The 26,421-nt window shown below is 39.4% G+C and overlaps 1 protein-coding gene across 4 annotated transcripts in view; it reads left to right on the top strand.

Moving 5' to 3' along the window:
• The first annotated feature begins 377 nt into the window (after positions 1–377).
• Positions 378–26,421, top strand: part of sash1b (SAM and SH3 domain containing 1b) — a 30,475-nt gene continuing 4,431 nt past the window's right edge. For 2 of the 4 annotated variants that reach the window (XM_088433108.1, XM_088433107.1), the window contains exons 1-14: positions 378–855; positions 935–1,499; positions 19,251–19,382; positions 19,496–19,546; positions 19,857–19,906; positions 22,002–22,138; positions 23,049–23,161; positions 23,288–23,386; positions 24,225–24,357; positions 24,432–24,727; positions 24,854–24,916; positions 24,996–25,124; positions 25,970–26,099; positions 26,167–26,336. In XM_088433108.1, coding sequence (XP_088289234.1) covers positions 1,038–1,499; positions 19,251–19,382; positions 19,496–19,546; positions 19,857–19,906; positions 22,002–22,138; positions 23,049–23,161; positions 23,288–23,386; positions 24,225–24,357; positions 24,432–24,727; positions 24,854–24,916; positions 24,996–25,124; positions 25,970–26,099; positions 26,167–26,336 — 1,965 coding nt within the window. In that variant the 5' untranslated portion in view covers positions 378–855; positions 935–1,037. Of the gene's footprint in view, positions 856–934; positions 1,500–16,310; positions 16,426–19,250; positions 19,383–19,495; positions 19,547–19,856; positions 19,907–22,001; positions 22,139–23,048; positions 23,162–23,287; positions 23,387–24,224; positions 24,358–24,431; positions 24,728–24,853; positions 24,917–24,995; positions 25,125–25,969; positions 26,100–26,166; positions 26,337–26,421 lie in introns of those variants that run through there. The other 2 variants (XM_088433109.1, XM_088433110.1) reach the window with 2 other exon arrangements.

Here is a 26,421-nt window from a genome sequence, read left to right as displayed (position 1 = left end):
CTGAAATCAAATAAAGATGCTTTAATGAAAAGCCCTATAACTAAGCCCTATTTCGCTCTAGAGAATAAAGTTGAGGTTTGGGGAAAAAAGTTTCTGTGATTAAAAAGAAATGCAATGAGAACATTTATTTTCAAGAAAGTTGTAATTGTGTTTACAAACTCGAAAACGAATTTTTAATCAAAGCCTTGGTTATTTTAAGACCATTGCAAATTTTACTTTAATGTATTTGTACAGCCTTCGAACGAATATTTTAGAACACAAGTAGTCATCTCAAAACCCGTCGAGAGAACGCTTGTGGCCTACAGTGCCCAGAATGCACTGTAGGTGGCGCCAAAAAGCACTACCGGTCGACTCGTTCAGCCGGCTTTAATAAACTCTCCAGCACATGAAACACAGCAGCAGCATCCTTAGCGTCATTCTCCTTCTCACGGTGAACACGGCAGAGCCAGAGGTTCGAGCAAAGTTGAATTCGGAGACTAAATATGACACGACGAGTCCCGTCGGAGAGCTGAAGATAAGTTTCAAACCGCCGTTTTGTCTCTTTCTCGTTCCTGGTTCAGTAATGTTACTGTCGCGTCGTGTCTGGCTCTACCTTTTTTCTTTTTTTCCCCTGGACCACAATTTTTGACGCCGTCCCTCGCCGACAAAAAGAATGTAAAGCCGACGAACGCCGTCTCGTGTTCAATTTAGCAGGTGGTTAACTTCCCAAGCGGAGGTTTGCTCGAAAATCGCTGCACTTCCGAACGTACAACGTCCAAAAAGTGACCGACGTCCAGAAGTCCTTTCGGTTGAAACAAGAACGCCGGGGCTGTAGCTCATAACAAATGTTAGTTTTGCTCCCTTGAGATGTCCAAAGTAAGTGGTCACGAGAGCCCTCACAAATCGGTGTCAACTGCATTCAGATATAATGAACGTTTTTCTGGGATGCTTTCAGGTTTCTCGTGCACTTCCATGTTAAATGCCTGTGATGCAAAGTGAGACTTGACGATGGTAGTGGAGGTGGACGTGGTGGGCTAGGAGCACCTTGCGGAGCCAGGATGAGCCAGGGCCCCAACTTGGTGCTGGAGTGGCTCTCCCGCCTCCACCTGGCCCAGTACGTGGAGTCTTTCCTGGACAATGGTTATGACGACCTGGAGGTCTGCAAGCAGATCGGGGGAGCTGACCTGGACGCTATCGGGGTCCGAGTGGAATACCACCGCCACCGACTACTGGCCGCAGTCCGGCAGCTGAGGGAGTCCAATGGCAGGAAAACGTCAGGGTACTACTTCACCCTGGAACCCCAACAGGAGTTGGACAACCAGAACGAGATGAAGGACCAAGCTGGGACGGAGAACTGGTTCGGAGGGACCCACCGACCGTCCTGTCCAGGAAACCATGATCCAAGATGGACAGATTGCAATGACTTTGTCACCTATCCCAAACTCAAGCTCAAGGTCCTCATACGGGATAAATTGGCCAAAGATGGGATCAACCTCGGAGAGGCAACATACAGCCGTAAGGTAAGATTGCTGTGCGAAAAAGTTGAATATTACCATTTTTTTTTCTTGACAGTTATAATTGACAATTGTCTCCACTGCTCGCAACATTCAAATGGATCTTTGAATTGAATGATGTAGCCGTCAATGGCAGAGAATTTAGATTTTTTTTCGTCTTCTTTTTGGGAATAATAATTTTTAAGAATAAATTGTACAACTGGTATAGAATGAAACTGTAAGTGCTGTTCCCATTGGTATCATTGAAATTTGACTTTTTGGAGCGTTTAACCATGTTACAATGTTAGTTTTTCACCCCAAACTCCACCATTATTTTCCTTCATTGATGCATTTTTAAGAATTCGTTGCTTTTGCAAAACTCTAAGCACATATCCAAGCAGATTGAAATGGCGTTTTAGAAGCAATATGATGATAACAGGCCCTCGTACCGCCTATACATCGCCCCATACCGGCTGGTCAATACACACCCACAGATGCTCACAGGAGAAAAGATTTTGCATCATAACCAAGTAAACTGCAGCATTTTGTTTAGTAGTTCTAACATTTTACTGGAGAAAATATCCAAGTGCCAAAAATGTGTGTTTGGGAGTACACAGCCGGACAATCAACGTTGTAGTTCATATTTCACCCGGAACTGTTGTTATGAGTAGTTTCCCAAGGGGAGTGATTTGATAGGAGGAACTAGTGTTACTTTGCGTGCTTTCTTGTCACATCTTTTGTTTTATTAGCTTTTCAGTTGATTTTGATGTAAGTAAAATGCCGGTTTTTGGCTTCTTGTTTCATTCCTCCTCCGACTCCTATTACTGATTGCTACAACATTAGCTTTTCTATTGTTGTAGTTTCGTTGTGGATGTCAGTTTTCGAACGACTTCATAAAGGGGTCGCACTGTGAGAGGCGCGGCTTCAGTCATCGAGACATTTCACTTCCTGAATAGAAATGTCTGCGCCCAAAAAAAACAAAAAACCCTCATATTACGTTATACATTAAAGTGCCAATTTGCCACTTGATAAGATCATCATTTACTTTATGTATATGCACATATATAAATGTGGAAAATTTAAATTGTCATGATATGGAGCCTTTAAATAAATAGCAACAATAAATAGAATATAAATCTGTAAGATAAAATCATAGTTTTCCTAGGAATGCAGTCATTGACATTTTCGGTGTGTTATTCTTTTGTTGCTGTTCAGAGCATTAATTGGTCAGGGGAAAAAGCTGTCTCGGAGTCTGTTGGTCTGGCGACTATGTTGCAATGACGTTTGGATCATATTTCATCGCGTCAAGGGTTTTAAAGATTGAGGCGGTCCTTAGTCAGGTGCAGATGTATATCACTAGTGAGTACTCTCTTGTGGTATACAAATGAATCGCTGTATGCGTTGCAATTTGCGACTTAATGGACCACAAGAGTCAAGTTTTTTGGAGAAAAACACTAATGGGGTGGGGGGCTCAGAGTAATCATCTAACCCTATGACTTCTAGTGGTTTGTTGCAATAATCACTTTTCAAAACTATAATTTGTTTTTGACAGTTGTTTTTTTAATTTAAGTGGTTATAGTTTCATAAATCCCATTTTGTGATGTGCTTTTGAGAATCAAGATGCATTATTTTGATTATAAAATGATATTTTCTTCAAGAAGTTATTTTTTTAGTAAGGAGATCTAAAGTAGTAATCTCACTACAGGAACATTTCATTCTTAAGAGTGAAATTGTAAATTTTTCAACAATCAAGTCTTCTTTTGAAAATGAAGTCATGATTTTTTTGGAGGGAGGAGGGGGGGTTAGGACTCTTAATTTTGAGAAGGAAAAAAAAAGATTGCAAACATTCCAGTTCACCATTTGATGTTGCTTCTAATAAACGTTATAGTCCCCAATGCTCAATGCCGGGGCCGCACTCGAGCAAAACATGTCCATTCAGATAAGCTGAAACGCTATTGGGACAAAATGCACAAAAGCAGAGACAGCTGTCAGCTGCCTGGCAGAGCTTCCACGTCGCCAGCGTCCATTGAGACCCGTCCCCTGTGATCGGAACCCCGCTGACTTGAGCTTGTCCCGCATCCTTTGCTACCCAATGAACATTCACAACATTTTTTTCCTCTTTCCCCGCACGCTTTTCATGAAGCTTGGCAGGGAGGAAAAGGAAAAGTACAAAAGAAAGCCTTTGCCACCACTTCACAATGAAGGCCAATTTCTTTGTTGCCATCTTTTGATTATTTTGCTATTTAAAACCGTTCCCGGTAGGCAACGGGCAGTATAGCTCACGATACAAGTGTAAAAATTTTGAAGTATTTCCAAACTGTATACTTGAAAGCTCAAACAATGAATCCACATGCAGATTACATCAGATATTAGTCATCTGGATTTTTGCCAACTAAATTCCCAATAAAATCTTAGTTTCTCAAGAATTTCTCAAAGATCCTGTATTAGAAAGTATGACATAGTGCCGTTCTTTATCACGCTCATGTTCATGTCCATACTGCCATGAGCAACAGCTGCTACCCAATGCATTACATCACTGCTAAGTGATAGCATGCATATGTTCCCATACACACGGCAAATTTGTTGAATGTAAATCCCAGCCTGTAATCCCTGACCCATATTTGTCATTATTAATATAGTCTACTACAGTGGTTCTCAACCTTTTTTCAGTGATGTGCCCCCTGTGAAATATATTTTTAGTCAAGTACCCCTTAACCAGTGCAAGGCATTTCAGGGTTAAAAAAAAAAAAAAGTCTTAAAACATGCCATCAGTGTGTGATTTATTAAACTTAAGATCCTTTCAAACTGAATTTGTCTTGGTCAAAAAAAGAAAAAAAAAATAATAAATGGAAAAAAAATCAACCCTAAGTGTCCTCTTTTGGATCGTAGAAGAAATCTATCGTCAAAAAGAAATAACTTAATTATGAATGAATATTTTCCGGCAAAAAATAAACAATATAAAGTGTCAGACCTGTGAACCTGGGTTTTTAAAATGATAAAATGTAATAACCTACTCAACTGACATAAAATTTGTTTTATGAATGTATATTTTCCTGAAACAATTCAAAATTATTTTAAAGGATTTTTGCTTGTTTGTTTGTTTTACTAAAAATATGAGTACCCCCATGCAGTTCCTTCAAGTACCCCCAGGGCTACTAGTACCTCCATTTGAGAACCACTGGTCTTCTATGTTATTTCTTGATTTGGATCTCAAACACAAATAATTCAGGAGAACATCTTGAGTATCTGTTATAATCAATATTAAAATGTGATTGCAATACTCTGGTAACAAAAAAAAGAGTTCATTTTTTATTTGGATGCCAACTCTTGTATTTTTTTATTTTTTGAAAGGAAGGAAAGGTTTCCGCCACTGTCAGAAAGAAGATGGCGTTCAAATAGGTCAAACCATACAATATAAATATATCAGCACGCTGCGGAAGCGTGATCCTCAGCTTCCCCTCATAGAATCTCCAGCGGCCACCCCCGAAGATCAGGTACAGACCCCTGCTGGCTTTGTGATGCCACAGCTCACTCGAATAGACAGAAGTCGTCCCCGAGGCGAGGAAGCCCGCACTCACAGCTGGGGGTGGAGTTGGGTTATTTACCGTTTTTATCATATGACGTCAACGGGGCCATAAAAAGGTCAAGCGTGACCAACGGGGGATCATGTCATGCCACATTTACTATACAAAATAGAAAAGTGGCTTTTGTGTAATCCTTTTGGCCTTTCGCTGACCCCGACAATTGTGGGTCAAATTTACAGTCTTATCATGTGATGGCACTGAATGCGTGTGGATTTTCAGGAACCTACGAGCAGGAAACAACAAAGTTATTGTAGTTAACGTAAATGAGCAAATGTTTCTCCCAACAAAAATAAAATCAAAATGGAATTGCTTTTAAAGAGACCAGCACTCACACTAGATCACAGGTGTCGAACTCCAGTCCTTGAGGGCCAATATCCTGCATGTTTTCAAACTTTTTCCCTCAAAAACACCTGATTCAAATGATTGGGATCATTTTGAAGCTCCTGCAGAGCTTGCTAATGAGCTAATCATTTGAATCAGGTGTGTTGGGGAAAGAAAACCGGAAAACATGCAGGATGCCGGCGCACGAGGACTGGAGTTCGACACCTATGCACTAGATCAAACGTTAACGTGAAACAAAGTATAGTTATGGCCAAAATGTCCTTGGTTTTAATATTTTTCATGATCATAAATGAGATTTCGGTTTCATTTTTACTGTATTCATATCAATCTTGCTGTACATTTGTACAGAAAAAGATGAGGCCAAAAAGTGGCTTAAGAATTTTACTGTACTATGCAATACAGGACTTTTTTAAATCTTGCACACAACAAAAATACCTACATCATAAATCTAGTGCCTCAACTAATAAAAACAAAACTCAAACCTAATCATTAAAAAAGTAAAAGGACACAAACTTAAAGAACTAATTAAAACGAACTATAAATAAACAAGTCAAAACAAATTATGGACTTTTGCCTAAAGTCTCTTCAAACAAAATGGTTGCTCTTGCTGCATCTAAAGACCCTAACCTTTAAATAATGCTTGTAAAATCTTGAGTGCCACAATGTTGGAGCAGTTCAAGCGAACCATTTTCCCTCCATTTAACAACATGCATCATTGAAATCGATCACTCGCTAGCAATGGTTTATCAATTAGTAATCGGTCAGGGCGCTGTCTTCACAATTTATCTGATAAGATTTGGCGTGGCTCATTAAACGAGGTAATGTTTCAGCCATTTTGTATTCAGGATCACTTGTCAGCTCAATGTTTAGAATAAGTGGAGCATGTTCTTCCAGGACCTTTCTTCTATCTTCTTTCTCAAGATAAAGACAACTCTTTTGGGGTTTTATGAAAGTCATGGATAATATTTGGACAGGTAATTCAAATTTTAGGCACCATTTTCATTCATTACTTTTGAGTCCTAAGCATGGTCGTGGAGCAAAAGCACAGTACTTGGGAATTTTCCCATTTACTTGAGACATCGCCTCTAAATCCAATGTGTATACCAACCTAGCTATGACTAGTGTAAAGTTATATCCTCTTTTTGTGTTTCTCTTGAAATTAGTCTAAATTCTAAAAGTCTAAATTCAGGGAAGCAGTCCCTGCACTTGTTGCATAATTTTGGGCATAACGACCCGCCCTTGCAGTTACAATGTCACAGTAGATTTATAGAACTTGAGCCAAAATTGAGCCAGATAGATTTTTATTTTAATCTCCTGGTTGGAGCAGATGGCTGGGCTTCGGCCAAAGGTTTAGTTTTTTTAAAGGGGGAAAGTGTCGTGCCAATCATTGTAGTTTTTCTAACTCGCGCAGTCTGATCTGCAGTGTTTGTTTAAGTCTACACACCCTTATTTCAATGTCAAGTTTTCGTGATCTGTATTGAAAAAAAAAAAAAAATCAGAACAAGTTAGATCGTTTAAAAACTTTTTACAACATTATTGGCATAAGACCTGGACAACAATAGGAATCTTTTCAAATACGGCGACAGCTGAGATATGCTCCAGAACGCCCGCAACCCTAGTGAGGATAAGCAGCCAAGAAAATGGATACGTAGAAGTAAATTTAAACAGAAATAGTTAAATTGCACATATATGTGCAATATACTATAGCACACCATTAAAACTGATGTTTAAGAATGTTTAAGAATGGGTTATTTGTTAAATCCAGCATTTGTATCCTAATCCTTAAAACTGCTGGGTTAAAATAACACAGTACGGTGGTTCTAAAACTGTGGTTCTTAACCTTCTTGGAGGCACCGAACCCCACCAGTTTCATGTGCTCATTCACCGAACCCTTTTTTATTAAAATAATAAAATATGATTTTTTTTTTTTTACTGGTGCACGAAATGAATTGTGCATTAATATCACCTTGTTCAATTAACAAAACCAACACAGTGCATGGTAGGAAATCTCAGAGCTGGACGCTTTCAATGACTGTGGCCACTAACTGCAGACTAGACTGAGGGGTGGACCTCTGCGGCGGAGGCTCCACCGAACCCCTGAGACCGACTCACCGAACCCCTAGGGTTTGCTCGAACCCAGGTTAAGAACCACTGTCCTAAAAATAATTCATTCATTTAGGTTATTTTTAATCCAACAGTTTTAACGAGACCCAATATGACGCACTGGGTTGAAGGTTACCAATACGCTTCCATTTTAACCCAGCAGTTTTAAAGATTCAGTTCAGAATTAACTAGTCACATTCAAACTTAGTTAAACTAGAGTCAGCACACAACTGCATCTGAGAAAGTTCAGATGTTCTTAGTAAACTTTCTCCGACATTTTGGTAGTCACATCTTTCAGAGATTCACCGCAGGAACATCCCAAGGATCTCATTTTCCTCAGGTATCATTCAGGGAAAAGATGTAAAATTTCCAAGGCATTCAATATATCATGGAACAACTGCAGAGACTGAATTGATTTTTACCTCCCTTCTCAAAAATATTTTTTTTTCCCCGCTGATTTGGTGGTTTTATTATTGGTGGAAAGAGTTATGAAAGGATTTGTCTTGGTTTTATTTAGTTTTTTTTCATCACAAAAAAAACCTTGTCATTAGATTAGAGATGTGTAGACTTTTTATATCCGCTAAGCTGCGAGCCATATTTTTAATTCCTGGAATGCGTGATCACATCACATGAGTTTAGTAGTGATCAAAAGAGTGGAGTGTGCGCATGTGTGTTTTGCTGCAGGCGAACCGCAGCTATTTGTGTCTCAAGAGTATTCCTCTGATGTTTTCATGTTAATAGGCCACACTGTTGTCAAAATGTGTTTGCTGTCACATTGTTGTTCTATAATCGCAGTCACTTCGCTACGGCTCAAATTTGGAATTATTCTCGGTTTGGAGTCGTCGTAACAAAGCTGGACGTCTAATGTGAAGCGCAATTACCATTCAAGTTAGCCTCTGTTTGATACAAATAAAGCAAAAAAAAAAAATCATCTCCTTTTCATCAATACTCGTGATAACCTTTTGTGGTGACATTAAAAACATAATTTCAGCCAATAATATTTTAATGTAATTACAGAAGCATAATTTATTTCCCCCGCCTACTGCGCAAAGCCAGCTGGGATAGGCACCACAAAGCTTGTGATCCTTGTGAGAAAAAGCAGCTCTAGAAAATGGATGGATGGATTTTTCTCAATATTATTTTGTACTTTTGGTATTTGTTATTCTTTGTCTAGTGCATTTTAGGCCAAAACTTAGATTTTCTTTTTATTTTTCATATATATATATATATATATATATATATATATACACACATACACACATACATACATACATACACAGTATCTCCACACACAACCACTAATCTTGTTTTTTTTCTTCCCCCAAATCACAAACTTTTTTAGGCTGACATTTTTGTATATTGTGGCACCTTGGGGAAAGTTTTTTTTTTTTTTCCTTAATTTAAGGTTGATATTTGTATTTTTTGTCAGCTCAAAATGTTATTTTTTTTCCTTAATATTTGTAGTATTTTTTTTCCTGGTTCAGGCCTTCCTGTTTGCATGTTCTCCCTGTGCCTTCATGTTTTTTTTTTTTCCAGGTACAGTATTTTACTTCCACATTCTGATAAACAACATGGTAGGTATATTGGAGACTTTAGTTTCCAGATTGATTTATCCAGAGAGAGGCATATTTCGTGACATCAGCATACAAGTAAAGACACCCTTGAGATTTGACTGAAAGCAGTAAAGAATCATATTTTATGACTTTACTGGCTCAAATATTCCTGTTCCATCTGGATTTTTTTGTCTTATCGACATCCTCTCTGTGTGTTTTCTTTTCTGTACTGCTTGTATTCTGCGGTGAAAAAGGTCACTTAGTCAAATTTCCCATTGAAGATCCAGGTCCCAAACACACCGCCCGTCACTTGATTCTGATATCTTTTTGAGATCCGCGCTAATATTTCAAGCAATGAAATCACTTCGCGGGCACACTGAACATCTGCTCCTTTACGTTAAGTGTGTAACATGCATCTGTGTTCTTCTTTCTTCTTCGCCATTTGAGCTAATGAAGCCCAGAGGTTTTAAGTGTTGTTTCCGGCTTCACCGACCGTGCAAATTCTCAATTGTAATATGTACCCTTATGTGCAAGCAGTCATGTGTTGAAGCATTTGCTGTACCTTGAAGCTGCTAATTAGGAATTATTCATGAACAACTGACTGGCTGGCTAGAAAGATGTGAAACAAGACGTCTCGTGGGTGTGAACAATGTAGTGTATAATGCATTACTCCTGTTTGCATCTGGTTCTAGCACTTACAGTCTGTACTTAAAATGAAATATACACACCTATGTAAGCGATTACTGATGCACCTGGAAAGGTTTGAAAATGAATTTGACATAGGGACGTGTTCAACCAAGTTGTGCCTCGTAATTAGCATCATAGGCGCTAACGTGTCTATGATAGCATTCGCTTTTCAAGAGAAAAAGTACTGACTGATAAAGAAAGTGTTTTTTATGTGAATAATTTACAATAAAATAAATTAAAAAGCTTTTCAGCACACAATATAATTTGCCTATTTTAGAAATCGTTTTCTCATAGTTTTGCTAATGTACAGTGTACAGTGGTAGTGCTAGGCCAAACGCTTGTAATAACAGAAATAAACGAATTCAGTTAGGCCTTTATGTATTCAATCAAACTACATGTAACTTATTAAGATCCACCATCTTAATGCTACCACACAATTCAAAACACCTTAAAGCTTAAAATGAAATTAGCATTTATGTTGTAGTGTTTACTTAAACAGATTTGTTGAAAAGATTACTGAAAAGATGTCTCTGTACGACTTCTTTTCTCGAAAGAGATCTCCACATGACCTCTTTTCATCTGTGAAGCGGTTTGAGACTTCGGTGATTTAGGGCTATATAAATACAATTTGATTGATTGATTGATTGATTGATTTGAACACAAATTCACTGGCAATCATTTTTACAAAAACTTTTAAATAAGATATAAATATTTTCCCGTGCATTTACTATAGGTGTCAATTATTTGCAGATTTTTGCTCTCCACAGGCTAGCCTGTCCTTGTCCTCCCGTCAACAGTGAGTGTCTCTTTGTCCACCTACTTAGCGTTCTGCCATGCTGATTCCTTTGTATTGTTGCGGACCTTGTCATGATTTCATCTCTGCAGTGAATAAATCAGCCTCGTTATTACACGCCGTCAATATCCAAATGCACAGTTGCATGATTTATTGTGCATGTGATCTTGCGGAATAATACATTATATGCTATTTATTACAGCACAGCCCCTCAAGTACAACTTGGCTAGCAAAATCTCATAGCCTACATAACGCAAACCTATGCATAATATAGTATGTACAAAGGGCAATTCATGGTATATAAATATCATGGCAGTTTAAATAATGCACATTGCTAAAACTGCATTCAGTCGTGCATGTACTATATGCTCTTAAGAATATATAATGGAATAAATTAATTTTAAAACAGATGTTTGCTAGCAATCCAACAACAATTAATTTTCATGTTCTTCACTTGCTTCCTATTGATAATCTGGAAAATCAAACCAAAAACATACTATTTTAAAAGTCTCCTTGATGAAAGACCTTAAAAGAAGCGTGGCAGATTAAAAATGAGATTAAAAAATGTATTTTGAGTGAATGTCATTTATTGTGCGGGTGGTCGTGAACAAAAGATTAATTTCAATATATTTTTTTTTTATGGACACTTCGGCCCCAAGATGTAAGTATGCACTTTTCAAAACATTATGACGTAATCTATTGTAAATTATTTGGTGGACTCCAAAGCTACCGATTACAGAACTCACTCAGATAACTCCGTAGCAGTTAGACAGTTGGGTGATTAAATTGTAAAATTTTCACTATAGTACATTGCACCAATATCTGATCATTGTGTATCGTGATATTTTGAACTACAACATAGTGCAAGAGACGTGAAAAAAAAGTCAGCAAGACCTCTGATGGCAAAATGTACTTAGCTTCACCAGAGTCTCATGCAATACTTATGATGTCAGCACACGCTTGGCTAGCTGCGGTTAGCATCCATTAATGGCCGCCGTCGCGGTAACGTTGATAGACTGCGCTCCTCGAGAACCACACCGGAGATGGCGCATCTGAGAGGCTAATTCAATCAGACGCTGAAGGTTGTCGACAGCTCTGCGGGGACATTTGAGGTTGTCAGGAAGCGCGTATTCCTACCAGCTAGTGCGCTCTTGTCTCGTTTTGTTGCAGTATATCAGCACATACTGTTCGCGGATAAGAATCTCCCAGTAGGGAATGAAATGCTCGATCTGACAAGCTAACGTAGAAAGTCTGTTTGACTAGATGCTAAATCACTCCCTATTCATTATATACTAGTAGTGCTCCATGGCTGTATTCTAAATCACTTCCTATTTATTATAAAGTAGAATGCCACCAAATTGCTAGATCACCATTCAAGTTTGTCACTGCACATTTGCACGCCAAGCATTTAGTGTTTACGTTCTTGGTAAACCAAATTCAAATCCAATATCCCCGGACAAAATAATTACCCAACCGTGGGTCAAAGTAACCCAGTTTGCACAAAACCCACTGCTACCATGTGATTGGGTTAAGAAAGCAACCAAGCATTTTTAGTGGTTGGGTAAAGAAAACAACCCAGCATTTTTAGTGGTTAAGTGTTTGAGACAAAATGACTCCAGACTTTCTTTTTTCTCACCTAATCCGACCAGCTCTTGTTTTCCCACCGCCTCCGTTCATGCGGCTCCATCGTCTCATGTTTCATGACTGACAGTCGCCCTTGACCCAGGCCGACGTGCCTCACGGGAGCGTCTGGGCCGATCTGTCTTGTCGGCAATGCTGAGATTTCCACATGGTGGTGATGCAAGTGGCTGTAATCGGAATAGGTATCCTCGACCACAAGTTCTCAACCCCTCTAACTTGATGTACCAGCTGTGTCTGAATTTTTTTTAACTGCAACTACATTTGTCGTCACATTTGATCAATTCCAGAAAATCGATCATGTATCTACTGTTTTATTTAAAATAAAGACAAACTACATTTGGCAGTGTAGTCACTTTAACAGAATTCAGCTATAGGTTGCTTCATGCTTTAATTACTTTTCAATTCATTTGAAAAACTTTTCACTTACCGAACTGTTTCTGTCATGGTATAAAACTATAAATTCTTTTAAAATCCCACATACCTATTTGGTTGTCATTTAGATCCAGCTAACATGATAGCTTTTGATTTTTTTTCTTTTATTAATTAATAATGCTCCATGAGGTGGGAAAAATCTGGCCTCCCTGCTGCATTCACAGCCACCTTAGTGAAGGCTGGATTTCCATGCATGTAATTTAAATGACATTTAAAAAGCGCAGCGTCTCTGTTTGGCCTTTGCGCGGCTGCATTAAGCATGCTCCAAAGAGTCGGGACAATCCAGATGCTGCGGGTCTGCCACTGCAGTAAATTACACTACTGAATCATGCCACATTTTATTGTCCGAAGACGGGTCCCTAAATGAGAGTCCTTGTTTAAAACCTCCCCGATCAGATATGCAAGATTTAACGGTAGAGACAAAAGGTTTGGTCTGTGCCTCTGTCTGCCCTCTTAATCTACTTAAGAGTGTCCCTCACATTCCCTTTAATCTGCTTCCCTTGCTGGTTCCCATCCACGCTTTTTTTTTTTTTTTGCTTGTATATTTTACAAATTCAAATCCTGATCTAGTTGGATTACCGGTAGTTAAATTTGTACTCTTTCATTGTCAATGCTAAATATTCTCTAGAAATTCTCTTAAAGTTATTCATAACCAATGACAGAAAGTTAGAATTGTCTGATGACTCTCGTCCAATAGATTTCAATAAAGCGCTAATACTATTGGTGTGACAGAGGGGGAAAAAAAAAACATTTCTTAATAATGCTAATGCAAAAAGTAGAAAAAAAGAGCTTGTGTATTATTTTGGGAGAAAATTACAAATAGTAACATACGGAGACTTCGATACACATTAGCTTACACATTAGCATGTTAGCTTACTAGTATCTCCCCCAATAACTAGGATACTATGATATAATATAGCGCATTATCAAGATATTACTGGCGTCACTGACAATGATAGATACTGTAAATGTGTAAGTGGTCTGTCTATGTGTTGCAGCTTTGTCTTTGAATCACAATTCACTGCCACAGAAATGCTAAGTGTTATAGCCCCTTTCCCATGGTGTTTCCATTCCGTCTGTTAGCATTAAGATAGCAGAAAGGCTAATCTTTGTGATTGTTTTAAATAAACAACATGTAATTCTCGGTTTTGTGTTTAGTTTGACAGTAACCTTCAACTAAGGGCGATCAATAAACATGTTGAATCGAAGATCATTTACTAATTCTGACAAATAGCTGTTGCCATTGGGCATCGAGTCAAGTTACTGCCACCATGCGTGCTCATATGTTAAATTTGCCCTCAGATCAAGGCCAAGAATCGGCCAACCGACTGTTTGGATCTCAAAAATAAGTATGGGCACTCAAATCTCAAGATCACCATAAAGTATCAAGGTCTAAGGTCCAATTCCCCAAGTGTCAGGTTTTACCTCAAGGCAATTCCTCCCCTTGACATTTTCCGCTATCATGTCATTCCCGCCAACTCTGCAGGGATCGAAGCTCAGATGATATTCCCGGTGCGAGCCAGAACATTTTGACGGTGATCGGAAAAGATCAGGGTCTGATGCCGAGCTGTTGGCCGCTGTGTCGCCAGATGGAAAAAAAGTGCCAGAACCGTCGACAGAGCTCAGTCTAAGAAGGGGATACATGAAATGCATGGGGGGGAAGGTAATTATGATCACATATTTGATCAACTTTAAACAATAAAATTTCTATTTGGAGATCTGTGCCTCAAGTGGACGGGGGAGTAGAAAAAGGGTGGAGCACTTGCATCTTAGTGGGTGGTCACTGCTCATTATGACCCACCCATGACGATGGGCGTAAGTGCAACTTAAGGTCTTGGCCACCATTGACCTCCCATAAAGCATCTGCAGATCAACTTAATCTCCTGCCTGTCCGTGATCGCTATTGTTGCTTCCCGCTGTTGCCCCATTTTCTTTTCGAGGTCAAGATTAGAGGCCTGAGGTCAAGGGGTTTTAATGGAAAAGTTCATCACAATCTCGGAGCATTAGGGTCAAGACCTAATACTGTGCATACTCACATTGCATGACTGGTTAAAGGTCCATCGGTGTGTTGCCACTTTGTTGCACTGACTTTTTTTCTCCATCCTCTTGACTGGAGAATAGAGCTGTGGTAGTTCAATTGACTGAAAGGCACTATTTGCTGCCACCTTCTGGTACAAAGCCTGAATGTGTTCCGCTTCTTGTCCAGTAGACATTTTTGACATTTTGTTTTCATTTACAATGTATGATACAACTTGCCAATACGTCATTTATAAAATCCCATAATGCATAGCTGTTGTTTTTTTAATTTATCAAAAGTATAGTCAAATGTTTACATGACAAATACTGTACATCAATTGATAAGACATAAATTGTTCTGTTTAATGCCATTCACCGTTGAAGTTTATTGTCACAATAAACCGACAATTACTGTCTATTTATAACAACCACACAACATAGGCTTTTGATGACATTGAGAATGCAGACATTTGTTCATGTCTGCATTGATCGCCCAAACTTAGGTGCACTTTGGCTAACAAGACTACATGCTACATGCATTTCATCCACAAGTTGGCCTAAATAGTGTATATAATTATGAAAAGCTTACCCATATATATATATATATATATATATATATATATATATATATATATATATATATATATATATATATATATATATATAGGGAAGATGGATAATTTTGACATGATAATAGTTGGCATTGATAGCTCCACTGTGTAGCTTTGATTTAACAGATTTGTTCTTACCTGAGTTTGAATTTTATTGACAGAAAATGGCGGGCAGGCGTTAGCAATGTTAAACCTATTTCCGAGTTATATCGCTGTTATTATGGATATACAGTATATACTACTATAGATCTGGACAGATACAAGTATATGGGGTGGCCATGTTGGCAGGGCAAAGTGTCCATTAAAGGCAAGCGAAAGCACGCGTGTTAGCTTAGCGTTGACAAAGGCAGACAGCTCAAAGACTCATATTGGGCATTTTTGTTTTCGTGTTTCTCTAATATATGTGATTTCCTGTATACTGTTTTTTTTTAAGCCCTTCACAATAGTATAATCAAAATAGAAGCATGTTAACCTTGCTGCTCTTTGAAGGGACTGCACGCCAACCCAGCATCTTGAATACAATTTCAACAACAACAATCAATTCAAATTGAAACTTCGATTTTGTTTGAAATAGCTCATATCCCTATCTTGTTTTTGTTTTTCCCCATACCTCCTAGTCCAACAAACCGGTATAAAACATCTTGACATCAACTGAATTATAATTAACCATAATGTTTTTGGCACATTTATAATGTTGTCGTACTCTGTTTTAACCATTGTATTTATACTCCACTCACTTAAGTTGCAGGTCTGAACACTTCCCGTCTCTATGTCTTTTTAATGCGCAGGGTCAAAAATGAGAACATTTTACACTGGCCAAGGGAGTCATAAGTGGTCGACAGTCAGCCGGAACACATGGCTGTGCTCTCACTGCGCACATAAACACACACCGGCCCTCGACATGGCACACACAGTCAGTACAGTATGTAGTGGTGAAGCAGTGGTTTATTTGCACATGTGAGTCAGGGCCGTCTCTGCGGGGCTGCAGCTGGAAAAGGAGCAGCCCCACCCAATAGTGCCTCCCCACAGCTATGTCTCACACGCACAGTCTCTAGCACGGACACACACGCACACACACACACTCACTCCTTCCTTTCAGCTCATTGTCCTTCCCTAGCTGCAATCTTTCTGAAGTTTCAATGCAGAGCAGCAGGGAAGAGAAGAACAGATAACTAGTGGATGCCGCTTGTGGTGAGTTTAATTTTTTTTTTCTTTTGCGTGTGATGGAATGAGAGGGTTGAAATCCAAACTTGTTCAAGTGCATCCCAGTTAAGCCTAAATTATGTTATTGTCAGTGAATGAATGAACAGGGAGTTTGAAACGTTGAAGGTGAAAAAGGAATTTTGTTGGGAGAATTGGAAAAGTTTTTGAGCCAAAGGGATTTCGGTCATTTTGAGTATTTTGAAGAGTTATGAAGATTTAGGGTTGTGCTGAAAGTTTTTTTTAAAGTCTGATAAAGTAGTGTTGTTTTCGTCAATGATAACGAAATGACTTAATTGATGCTGTTTTTTTTTTATCGCAATAACGTGACGGTGACGAGACATGTGAGTTTTCATTGCTGAAATGACACTGAACAAAGATGTTAGTGTCTTGTCTGTCAGACCTTCAAAATGTAGGCTCATCACACCAATGTTCATTTGAACTTAAAGGCACAGCAACTCTGACAATTTGTCCTATTTTCGTGCCCAGTGCATGTTGAGTGCAAAATGCATGGACGAAGTTTTCCTTTTGGTATTTTCATTGTTGTGCACAGGTAGAAATGGGCATTTGCACCATTATGGGAGTGAAGACAGGCAGCTTTTTTCCAAATTCTTGGAAGTGCAGAAGAGTTGTGTGGTTTTTACATGGCGTACGCTTAAAATGACATTCATTTAAACTTGTGAATGATGTAAAGTTGAACCTTGTGAAGTGGGCTCTCTCAGACTGCTTTGCACGTATGATTGTGCATCTGTGGTTCAAGTCTTTTGCTGTTTCCCACACAAAAATAGAAACAAAGTCAGCTACATATATATTATAACATCAGTCATTGCTCAGAAGGACAATGAAGTTTAAGTACAGGGTGGGTGGTTAGAACTATTGTACAGTATTTTTTTTAACATGGTAGTTGTTTTTGTGTCCACATTAATAATGTAACACATGATGATGTGTGTTTGCTAAAATATTAATATTTTTTAAATGTTTGTTGACTAAATCTCTCAGGGGCTAAAATGTGAAAATATAAATTTTCATTAAAAGATAAAACTAATGTGGCTGCCAAAAAATACACTGGTCTGGTCCGGTGTCAAACTTCACACTTCGGTAACAGCTAAAATGCACCTCCTCAGTCTTCCTTCCTGAAAAGTTTGTTGGATCAGTGAGTAATGGTAACAACACCCCCCACCCTCACCCCGAGACCCGATACCTCCCGAGCTTCATTTTGGACTGTTATGATATGCAAATGAGCAAAAACCCTCTCTGCGGGTCTCGTGACCAGCCCGAAAATGGGGCCCCATTCATCAGCTGCCCCCTAGGCCATATAATGGCCTTGAAAATCAAAAACATGGTGGCATAAACAGTCCTTTGTCACACAGCCCACATGATGGTGCTAATAAACGTAAGCATGGTTCCAGTGACCTTGTTATGGCTTGGAATAAACCAAGCCGGCATGAAACGGAAGCCTTATTTTTTTTTTCCTGCAAATGAATAGTGCGTAAGCCAAAAAAAGAAGTACAGCATGACGCATGGACCGCAGAAGGCTTGAAAAGGAGAGTAGGGTGTCACGTTTCTCAGCATCTCGCGGACACACAAAAGATTCACGTGGCCCCTGAGGGCCAATGACTTTTCTCACCCATTCAAACAGGCAGTCATAAAAGTAGCAGGAGTTTGTTTGTTTGTTCGTGGTTCAAAGATAGTTTCTTCTCATTCTATAAATATTTTTTTCTGGACTCGATAAATTTACATAAATGATTGTTTCCACATGTCATCAACATTCAGTCGTATTTAGTCGTTCGATCCTGTCATTATACTTTCTTGGCACTGTAGGATTCGAGACTTTGGCATATGCTAAGAAAGCTCTTATGGTGACTGTATTTGTATAGTAATAGAAAGTTAACCAGCATACAGTAAATTGAATTACCGGTAGTTAAAGCCATTTTTGGATTGAGACAAATATGTAAAACTTTGCAACTACATTTTCTCTAGGTATTATATTCAGCAGCTCCAGAAGATAGAGCATGTGACATAATGTGTTTTATTTCCTTCTTGTCTGCTGAAAAATCCCCTCAGTAATGATAATGCACATCCATATACAATTTATAGTCATTATAACAGTTTGCCTCATGTTCCAATTTATTTGCTGTTAAAGTGTGACAGCATTACAAACCAAATCATTAAATTCGTTTTGCTGATACTTGCAGAAACCTGATTAAAATCTCACAAACCTGCCGAATTGCCTTTGCATACCACCAGGGAAAATTGTACCCCCATTTGAGAACTGCTGAGCTACTACGTCACATTTGTAGGAACTTACAACCTGGATCGACCCAGTTTTTCTTTTATTTTTTAACTGAGACCAAAAAAAAACCAAAAAACTGTGAGACAGAGGTCCTGCACACTCACATCATATCTCATCAGTACGGCACTAATATTAGTCATTCTGTAGAGAGCAAATAGGGCAGAGTACTGTAATTGTTTTTCAATATGTTAATTAAATTGCAAATGCTTTTTAGCATTAGCATTAAAATAAGGGGCTGATCTAAGTTACGTGGTTGTTGTACATACACAAAGTGTAATTCTCTTTTTTAATTTTGAGAGTAAACTTCAAATCTTCAAGAAATCCATGTGATGGTGCTCTTAAGTGTTGGCCTGCTGAGTGCTCAAGAGAGTGTAGTGCGCGTCACAGCTGCGTCACACATAGGTCAGGGGGCCAGACAATGAGCCCTTATCTTTTCATTTCCTGCTGGCCAGTGACGCTTGTTTTAAACAATGACTTGTTAGCACATTGCTCATTGTTCGCACTGTTTTTCTTGTTCTTTCAGGATGGCTCTGTGGGTAGTCTTGATGATCTGGCCCGGGAGTACTCTCGCTATTACGGCACCTCCTTCAGCGACGTGTGTGAAAGGATGGAAGAGCTACGCCAACGTCGACTGGTGCCAGATGTGGATGTGATGGTAAACGCAGCAGAGGGCACTTGAAACCCATCTTGTACAATGAACAATGGCGTTTAGAAGAGTATTAACTTGGTGACAGCATGAAGTGAATTGTCCCATTTCCTGCTTTTCAGGGAAAGCTTGACTCAGCAGCTGCATCGCTTGAGCTGCGCTCTCAGATTCAGGTGAGACCACATGTGTCAGCGTCAGCGACCATGTTGGTAAGATTAGTCTGTGTCATGATCCAACTTTGACCACATGATGATATCCAGACTATCAGCAAACACATTCCATTTTCTTACAGTACGCGCTGCATCTGGAAATGTTCAAAATGCTTCACTTTTGCAACATTTGACTGTATATATAGATATTTATTCCGAAAAGGATTAAATTAATTAATTTCTTCATCATCCACGTACAACAGGCTAATGAAAACATGAAACATGGCATGTTTATGATAGTGATAAAACTTGAAACCTGATTCCTGTTTTAAAGGAATCTCTTGGACTCTGCAGCAGCACGTCCACTCCGGAGACAGACAGAAAGTAAGGAACTCCGCTAATTACATTTAAGTGTGAAATAAAAAATGACCCTCTTCACTGAAAAACAATTATCTCAATTTTAAGAACTCCTCTGCTGAGAGGCCACTTTGAGATAATCTCTGTCCTCAAACAATCAACTGAATGCAAAGATTCTCTTATCAAGAGTCATCATCACATCCCCCAACTAATTATCTTGATAAATATGCACCTTCCTCAAGAATTCTACATCTTGAGACACACTTAGAAAATTCGGAAATTTAAAACATTGCTGTTTTTATGGTATTTAAAGGAGAACAATTACGGCAAACAACTCCTTCAAACAACATTCAATACTTAACTACAAAACTTAATCCAAATACTGTACATAACTCTATGCAACTCAAGCAACCATCAATTTAAAAAAAATATAGGTCTCCCATTTTCTAGTCTGTATTAAAGCAATGTACAGGTATAAATCTCTGGTCTACATTAATCAGGTCTAAAATCATCTAATAGGCACTGTTGTTCACACAATTCTTGCAACATGCTGTAAAAGTAAGAGCAGTTGTTCCATCCATGTCTGCGTTAAGATATCAATTCGTCATGTGCTCTGTCATCCGTGTGGAGACACTTCACTTCCTGCTGGCCCTGTGATGCTCGTGTGTGTATATGTGTGTGAGTTCGTGTCATTCCCAAACTAGGATTTGTCTTTCCTGCATTTGTTCCCTCTTGGTGAGTCACAGGAAGATTATTAAGATGGGGAGCACACAAAAGGATGCTGACCAATATGAAGAGTTCTTTCGAAACATCAACTGACTCATTGTGACATCTGTAATTTATTTATATTATTTCTATTGAGATAAAGAAAGAGCTTATTTAAGAAATCAAATTTATTTAATTAATCTCGCCTTAAAGGTTCTGTGAAAAACCCTTAACAGGTTTTTAGATACTTAGATACATTGTGTTTTTGTGGCGGATCACATGATTGATTTACAAGAAGCAAAAAGTTGCTCCCGTCAGTTATTTTTTCCGAACAGATGCCGTTGTAACATTGTCTTCTGCTGTGTCTGAGACTAGTCTTAAGTGCTTGTTGTTCATTTTGTCAATTTTAATCTTGTTCATATGCACGATGTCCTTGAGTTTGGCAAAGAGCTTTGCTATAGCTCACTATGTTAGCATCATTGTTGCTATCGTTAGCTGTGTCTGCAATAGCGGCTGACTGCTTTACTATTATGCGGTAGGCTACGCTTGTGATGCTTCTGCAGTGAGCAAGCTCCTTCTTACAAAGAATGCCTATTTTTATCTAAGGGGCCTCTGGGCCATTCTTTAAAGTAAATTTACCATTCATTGAACCAACAACTCTGGCGCGCTCTTCCATTTTCACGTCTTCCTTCTGCTCCAGAACTTGCCAACTTGCTATGCACAATTACAGCCTATCAAGTGTCCACTTCAGGGTGTGATTGACCTTTGTTTTCCAACCCCCAACAACTCAAGCGCAAGAAGCCGGCCAAGGCTTTAAAACAGATCTCATCAGCATACAGGAAAGTGTAACATTTCAGATAGAAAATCACAGTAACATGATTAAAAAAAACATGAATCTTTAACTATGTAATCAATTGATCGCAATTCATCTGTTATTTTGATGCCTCTAATTTTAATTAGATTAAATTATTGATCTTTTTTAATTAAAAATATAAATCTTTTAAGGTCATCATAAACATACTTCAAGTTCGTCTTCCTGTTGGAAGTCACTGATTTGTTTTGGCCATTCGTGTTGATTTTTCTCCATTCTGACTGTTCATTCCAGTAAAGTGCGTGCGGGAGGGCGGGAGTTGTGAGAGGAATGCAGCTTTCAAATTAAAACTGTCACTGCTGCAAAAGCTCCAGTCCAAAAGGGGGAAAGCCTCTTTTGTTTCCCAAGCGAGCTCATGTGTTCATCCATGGAGAGCGGCCGCAGCCTCTCCTTTTTTCTCCTTTGATAAGTATCGCTGTTTTGTTTTCTGATGGCCCGCAACAAAACACTGAAAGGATGAAGAGAATAAATGTGGATAAAAGGTATCATTTAGTTACGTTTGATGTGTTAAAAGAGCGTTTGAACTCGATTTGTGCGTGTCTGTAGGTTTCCCGTCCACAAGTCCAGCCCTTCGGATGATGGATCAACCGGAGGGAAATGGGAATGCAAGAAAAAGAGCAAATCATTTTGGAACACTTTCAGAAAAACACCCAAAGGAGCTGCCACGCGCCACCTTGCAAAAGGTAAGAAGTTCCGTGCTTAAGAAGTGCAGTCCACATCTTTCCACGAGACACGGAAAGCTGAATTGATAAAGTCACAGATTCTGTGTAAATACTCGTACTGGTATCAGTCGAAGAAAAATTGGTTTCAAATACAGTGGTCCCTCGTTCATTGCAGGGGTTACGTTCTTAAAAAATAACCCATGATAGGTGAAATTCTAGAAGTAGCCATCTTTATTTTTGTACAATTATTAGAAACGTTGGAAGACTGTGAAAACCCTCACAATAAACTCAACGCTTTTTTTCAGATGGGAATTAACATTTTCTCACATTTGTCTCTCATTTAAACACTCCCAAATTTCAAACCTTCGTAGATTGGACACATAAGAAAATAATAATACTAATATAAATAGTTAATAATAGTAACTAGTCAACCATTATAACCATAATTCGACATTGAATTACCACCTTTAATGCAATTTTAACATTGGGAAAATTGGTTTAGAAGTGCAATGATTATTCTGTTTAATCGAAAACTAATCTATTTTGGAATTATTGGACGAGGTCAATTTCTCAACAGCCGTCTCAAATTTATTTAGTTTCCTATGAAAACAATCTGATTATCTTTGTTTTCTTTCCAGCTAAATCATTTGCAAACATCTGCTTTTACTTTGGAATTTAATGATGAATAATTGTGTCCATTTTGTGATCAAGCCAGTAAATGAAGTGCATTTCTTGCACGGTCAATTTGAAACAATGTCCTGTTTTTGGTTTTTTTATAATTAGGAAAAAAAAAAGCTGTTTTTTCATTTAAGAGCTATGTTTAAGTTGACTTTTGAATTATGATGGGACCCCTGTAGATCCAAAACATTTGACAATCTTTATGTGTGTGTGTGTGTGTGTGTGTGCGTGTGTTTGTGTGTGTACCTGCCAGGTGATTTGGTGGGCTTCGTAGCCAGCGAGATCACCATGAGCGATGAAGAGCGCATCCAGCTGATGATGATGGTCAAGGAGAACATGATCTCCATTGAGGAAGCCCTGGCTCGGGTAACATCCTAACTTTTTGAACATATTATAATTAATATACTTGTGTGTGGTGTGTATGTAGTGTATACACAGAATAGAAGCACAACGTGGATCTGGAGCAATATTTTCTGTTGTATGTGCGCACAGTTGAAGGAGTTTGAGATGCAGAAGAGACAGAAATGCAGGTCGGAACCATCCGAGTGCTCAGACGTTTGTCATCCTACCAACGAGTCTTTGATTGACGATGTAAGTCTTTGAAATACTCAAGTGTCTGTTTGACGACATTGGAAAAAAAAATGTCTTCACCATATTGTTCCATCCCATATATTAGCCAGATTTTTATTCAATTGCCTGTTTTAAACTATCTCTGCCTACGAAAGAAAGTTAGGGGATTTTTTTTAACATCCCTTGCTGCCCCCACCCCTCCCATCCTCACCCGTGAAACCCCCCCTATCAGTCCCCCTCTCGAGCCCTCTCTCAGCTCTGTGCCACAGTGGTGCACTTGTATTCTCTTGTTATTGTGCAGCACATTCCAACAGCATCCTGTCATGTCAGCCACGCACACATTTTATGCATGTATGCATGCATGCAAGTAGTTAATTACTGTTCATTGGAAGGATGTCCCTCTATCACCCAATAGCCGATCAGTTGGTTAGTTCATTTGCTAGCAGGGTGACATGCACAAACATATTTTTTTGGCTAGTCATCAGCTGGGTATTTATAAAGTGGGCTAAGTTGCAAAGTGTAATAGGTTGTTATCCAATTCTTTGGTTTGTTGATTTCTTAGAAGGATCACAAATATTTTCTGTTAGCTAGTTTATCCGCTTGTCAGTTGGTTTGTTAGTTAGGCCTACGGTGAAAATCTCGGTCATTGTAGACAGCACACATGCGCTTGGCATTAAAACTGGCACATCTTGATTTTCATGTCAAGGCCAGTGCAGTCTACAGTGTTTTGTAATATGGCAGATGATGCTGTGCCAGACTGAGCATTCCAACAGACCGAGAACATTTTCTTTGACATGCTCCCGGCACACCTGACAATTTGGTGATTGAAAGAATCATTTCTTCTGTTCGTCTTTACCAGCTCTCCGAGCTGTCTGATTCGGAACAAGAAGAATGGTTGACGTTCAGAAGGCTTCACAAGCTGGTTAACTCCACACGCAAAGCGAAGAAGAAACTCATCAGGATCGACCAGACCAGGAGGACTGGCGGAGAAGGTATGTTGCATACATAAAGCATAGCGCAAAACGTATTTGGTATACTGGATCTTTTGCTTCATATTTTTGTATAGAATCCACGGAATTTTCTCAGCCAAGCATTTGTCCCGTGGACTCGCTGGCATCCGCTCTGCAGGAACAGCTGGGCTACAATGAGGACAACTTCACCACGTCATGCTCCTCTGCCAACTTGGGCATCGCAGAAGCCCAGGAGTCTAGCCCTCCCAGCGGCGGCACCCCGCATGGGGACACGCCCGAAGAGGAAGCGTCGAGCAACACCATCTTGGAGGATCACGGTGGAGAGGAGGCCAAGATGGCTCGATCGGTCACGGACGGAGGGCTACGACATCGCCTGCTCAGCCAACATGGGGTTAGTCAGTCAGTTAGCGGAAGCACGCAGTCATGTTAGCTTTTAAGTTAACCTCATGACATAAACTTTGTTTCGTTTTTCTTTCAATTCCACTGACTCCATCCGTATCCATTTTTCTAAACACAGAGAGCCTGCAGTTTTGGGGGATTTGACCTCACCAACCGCTCAGTGCATGCAGCCCAACACACCGTGCGTCCTAAAATATCATTCAAACTCACGAGAAGTCAGTTTTTGTTGAATCAACTTGACTTGACTCTCGACATATCAGGGTGAAGACGAAGACGGCGCGAGGTCCCCTCAGATAGCACGCATCTCCCTGGGCAAGAAAGTCAAGTCTGTAAGGGAGACAATGAGGAGGCACATCACCAAGAGATACCAAGCGTCTCTATCAGATCAGGTAAACATGTACGCTTGTCTGCGTCACATCAGAGCCTCAGTAAAAAACATGAGCTCATTTGTAACTCTATGGATGGTCAGTTACTGATTTTGTTTCTGTGCGATGGTTTGTTTAATACGTTTGTTGCTTTATTGGTTAATGAATGAGTTAGCTGGTTGGTGGGTGAATTTATTAAGGTATTGACAGTTTATTGTTTTGCTAGATAACAGACAACTGGATCATGCAAAAACGTTGGGCGGTTGATGGATCTGTTGCTAGTTGGTTGTTACTTTGCCAGTTGACATGGGAATGCTAGTTAGTTAGTTAGTCAGTCGATCTATTGCCAGTTGTTTGTTGTATTGCCCCATAACATGAAAACGACGAGTAGTTAGTTAGTTAGTTCACGTGGTCCATTGTGATTGGTTAATTTGATCGGCTACTCATTAAGTTGCCTTTGTTGTTAGCTACTTAATTAGTTGCTCATCATTTGAATCGCACACGTTATATTTCTAGTCATTTAGTTGGTCAGTAAGTAGTTGAGTAAGAGTGAGTCAAGTCATTTTTTGTCATCTCTTGCTAGTTTGTGATTCGATAGCTTATCACAACACAAAAAAATTGTGAGCTGGTCATTTTGAGTACTAAGTGCTGTGGTGTTGGTTAGCACTGGAGTTCACCTTGCATCTATTATCGCCTGTTTTTTTTTTACCCTAATGAGGAAGAGGAGTGGTACTTTTAAAGGAGGCTTTTATTTATTGAAGCAATGATGCACTCTGCGATTAAGAAACAGTCTTTGATTAATAATTGATTATTATTTCACAAAATATGGCGGAATGTCAAAGTTGTTTGTATGTTTTTCATCCCGACAGTCGAGTCCGGACCGGGTTTCCAGCTGCCCTCAGTCTCCTCAATTGAACTCTCCCTTGGAGAAAGCCAAGCTGAAGCCTGGAGGTTCTGTGGAAAGCCTGAGGAGCTCCCTCAGCGGACAGAGCTCCATGAGTACGTGCATGTGTGGGTAAAACGTGAGGTGAGAGCTACGCCCTCACTGTTGTGTGGCTGCGAACAGGCGGTCAGACGGTGGGAACCACCGACTCGTCCAACAGCAACCGAGAAAGCGTCAAGTCAGAAGACGGCGAGGAGGACGAGCTGCCTTACTGCGGACCCTTTTGCGGACGTGCCCTGGTACACACCGACTTCACGCCCAGCCCCTACGACACCGACTCCCTCAAACTAAAGGTGACTATGGAAAACAAAAACAAATGCACCTGGAACTTTTTAATGGTCAATACCTGGAATCGTGTATTATGAAAAAGAGATTTGT

Source organism: Hippichthys cyanospilos, chromosome 14 (assembly GCF_059441005.1).
Source record: "Hippichthys cyanospilos isolate Australia breed blue-spotted pipefish chromosome 14, RoL_Hcya_1.0, whole genome shotgun sequence".
Classification (NCBI taxonomy): domain Eukaryota; kingdom Metazoa; phylum Chordata; class Actinopteri; order Syngnathiformes; family Syngnathidae; genus Hippichthys; species Hippichthys cyanospilos.
This window is presented reverse-complemented; position numbering and strand designations above follow the sequence as displayed.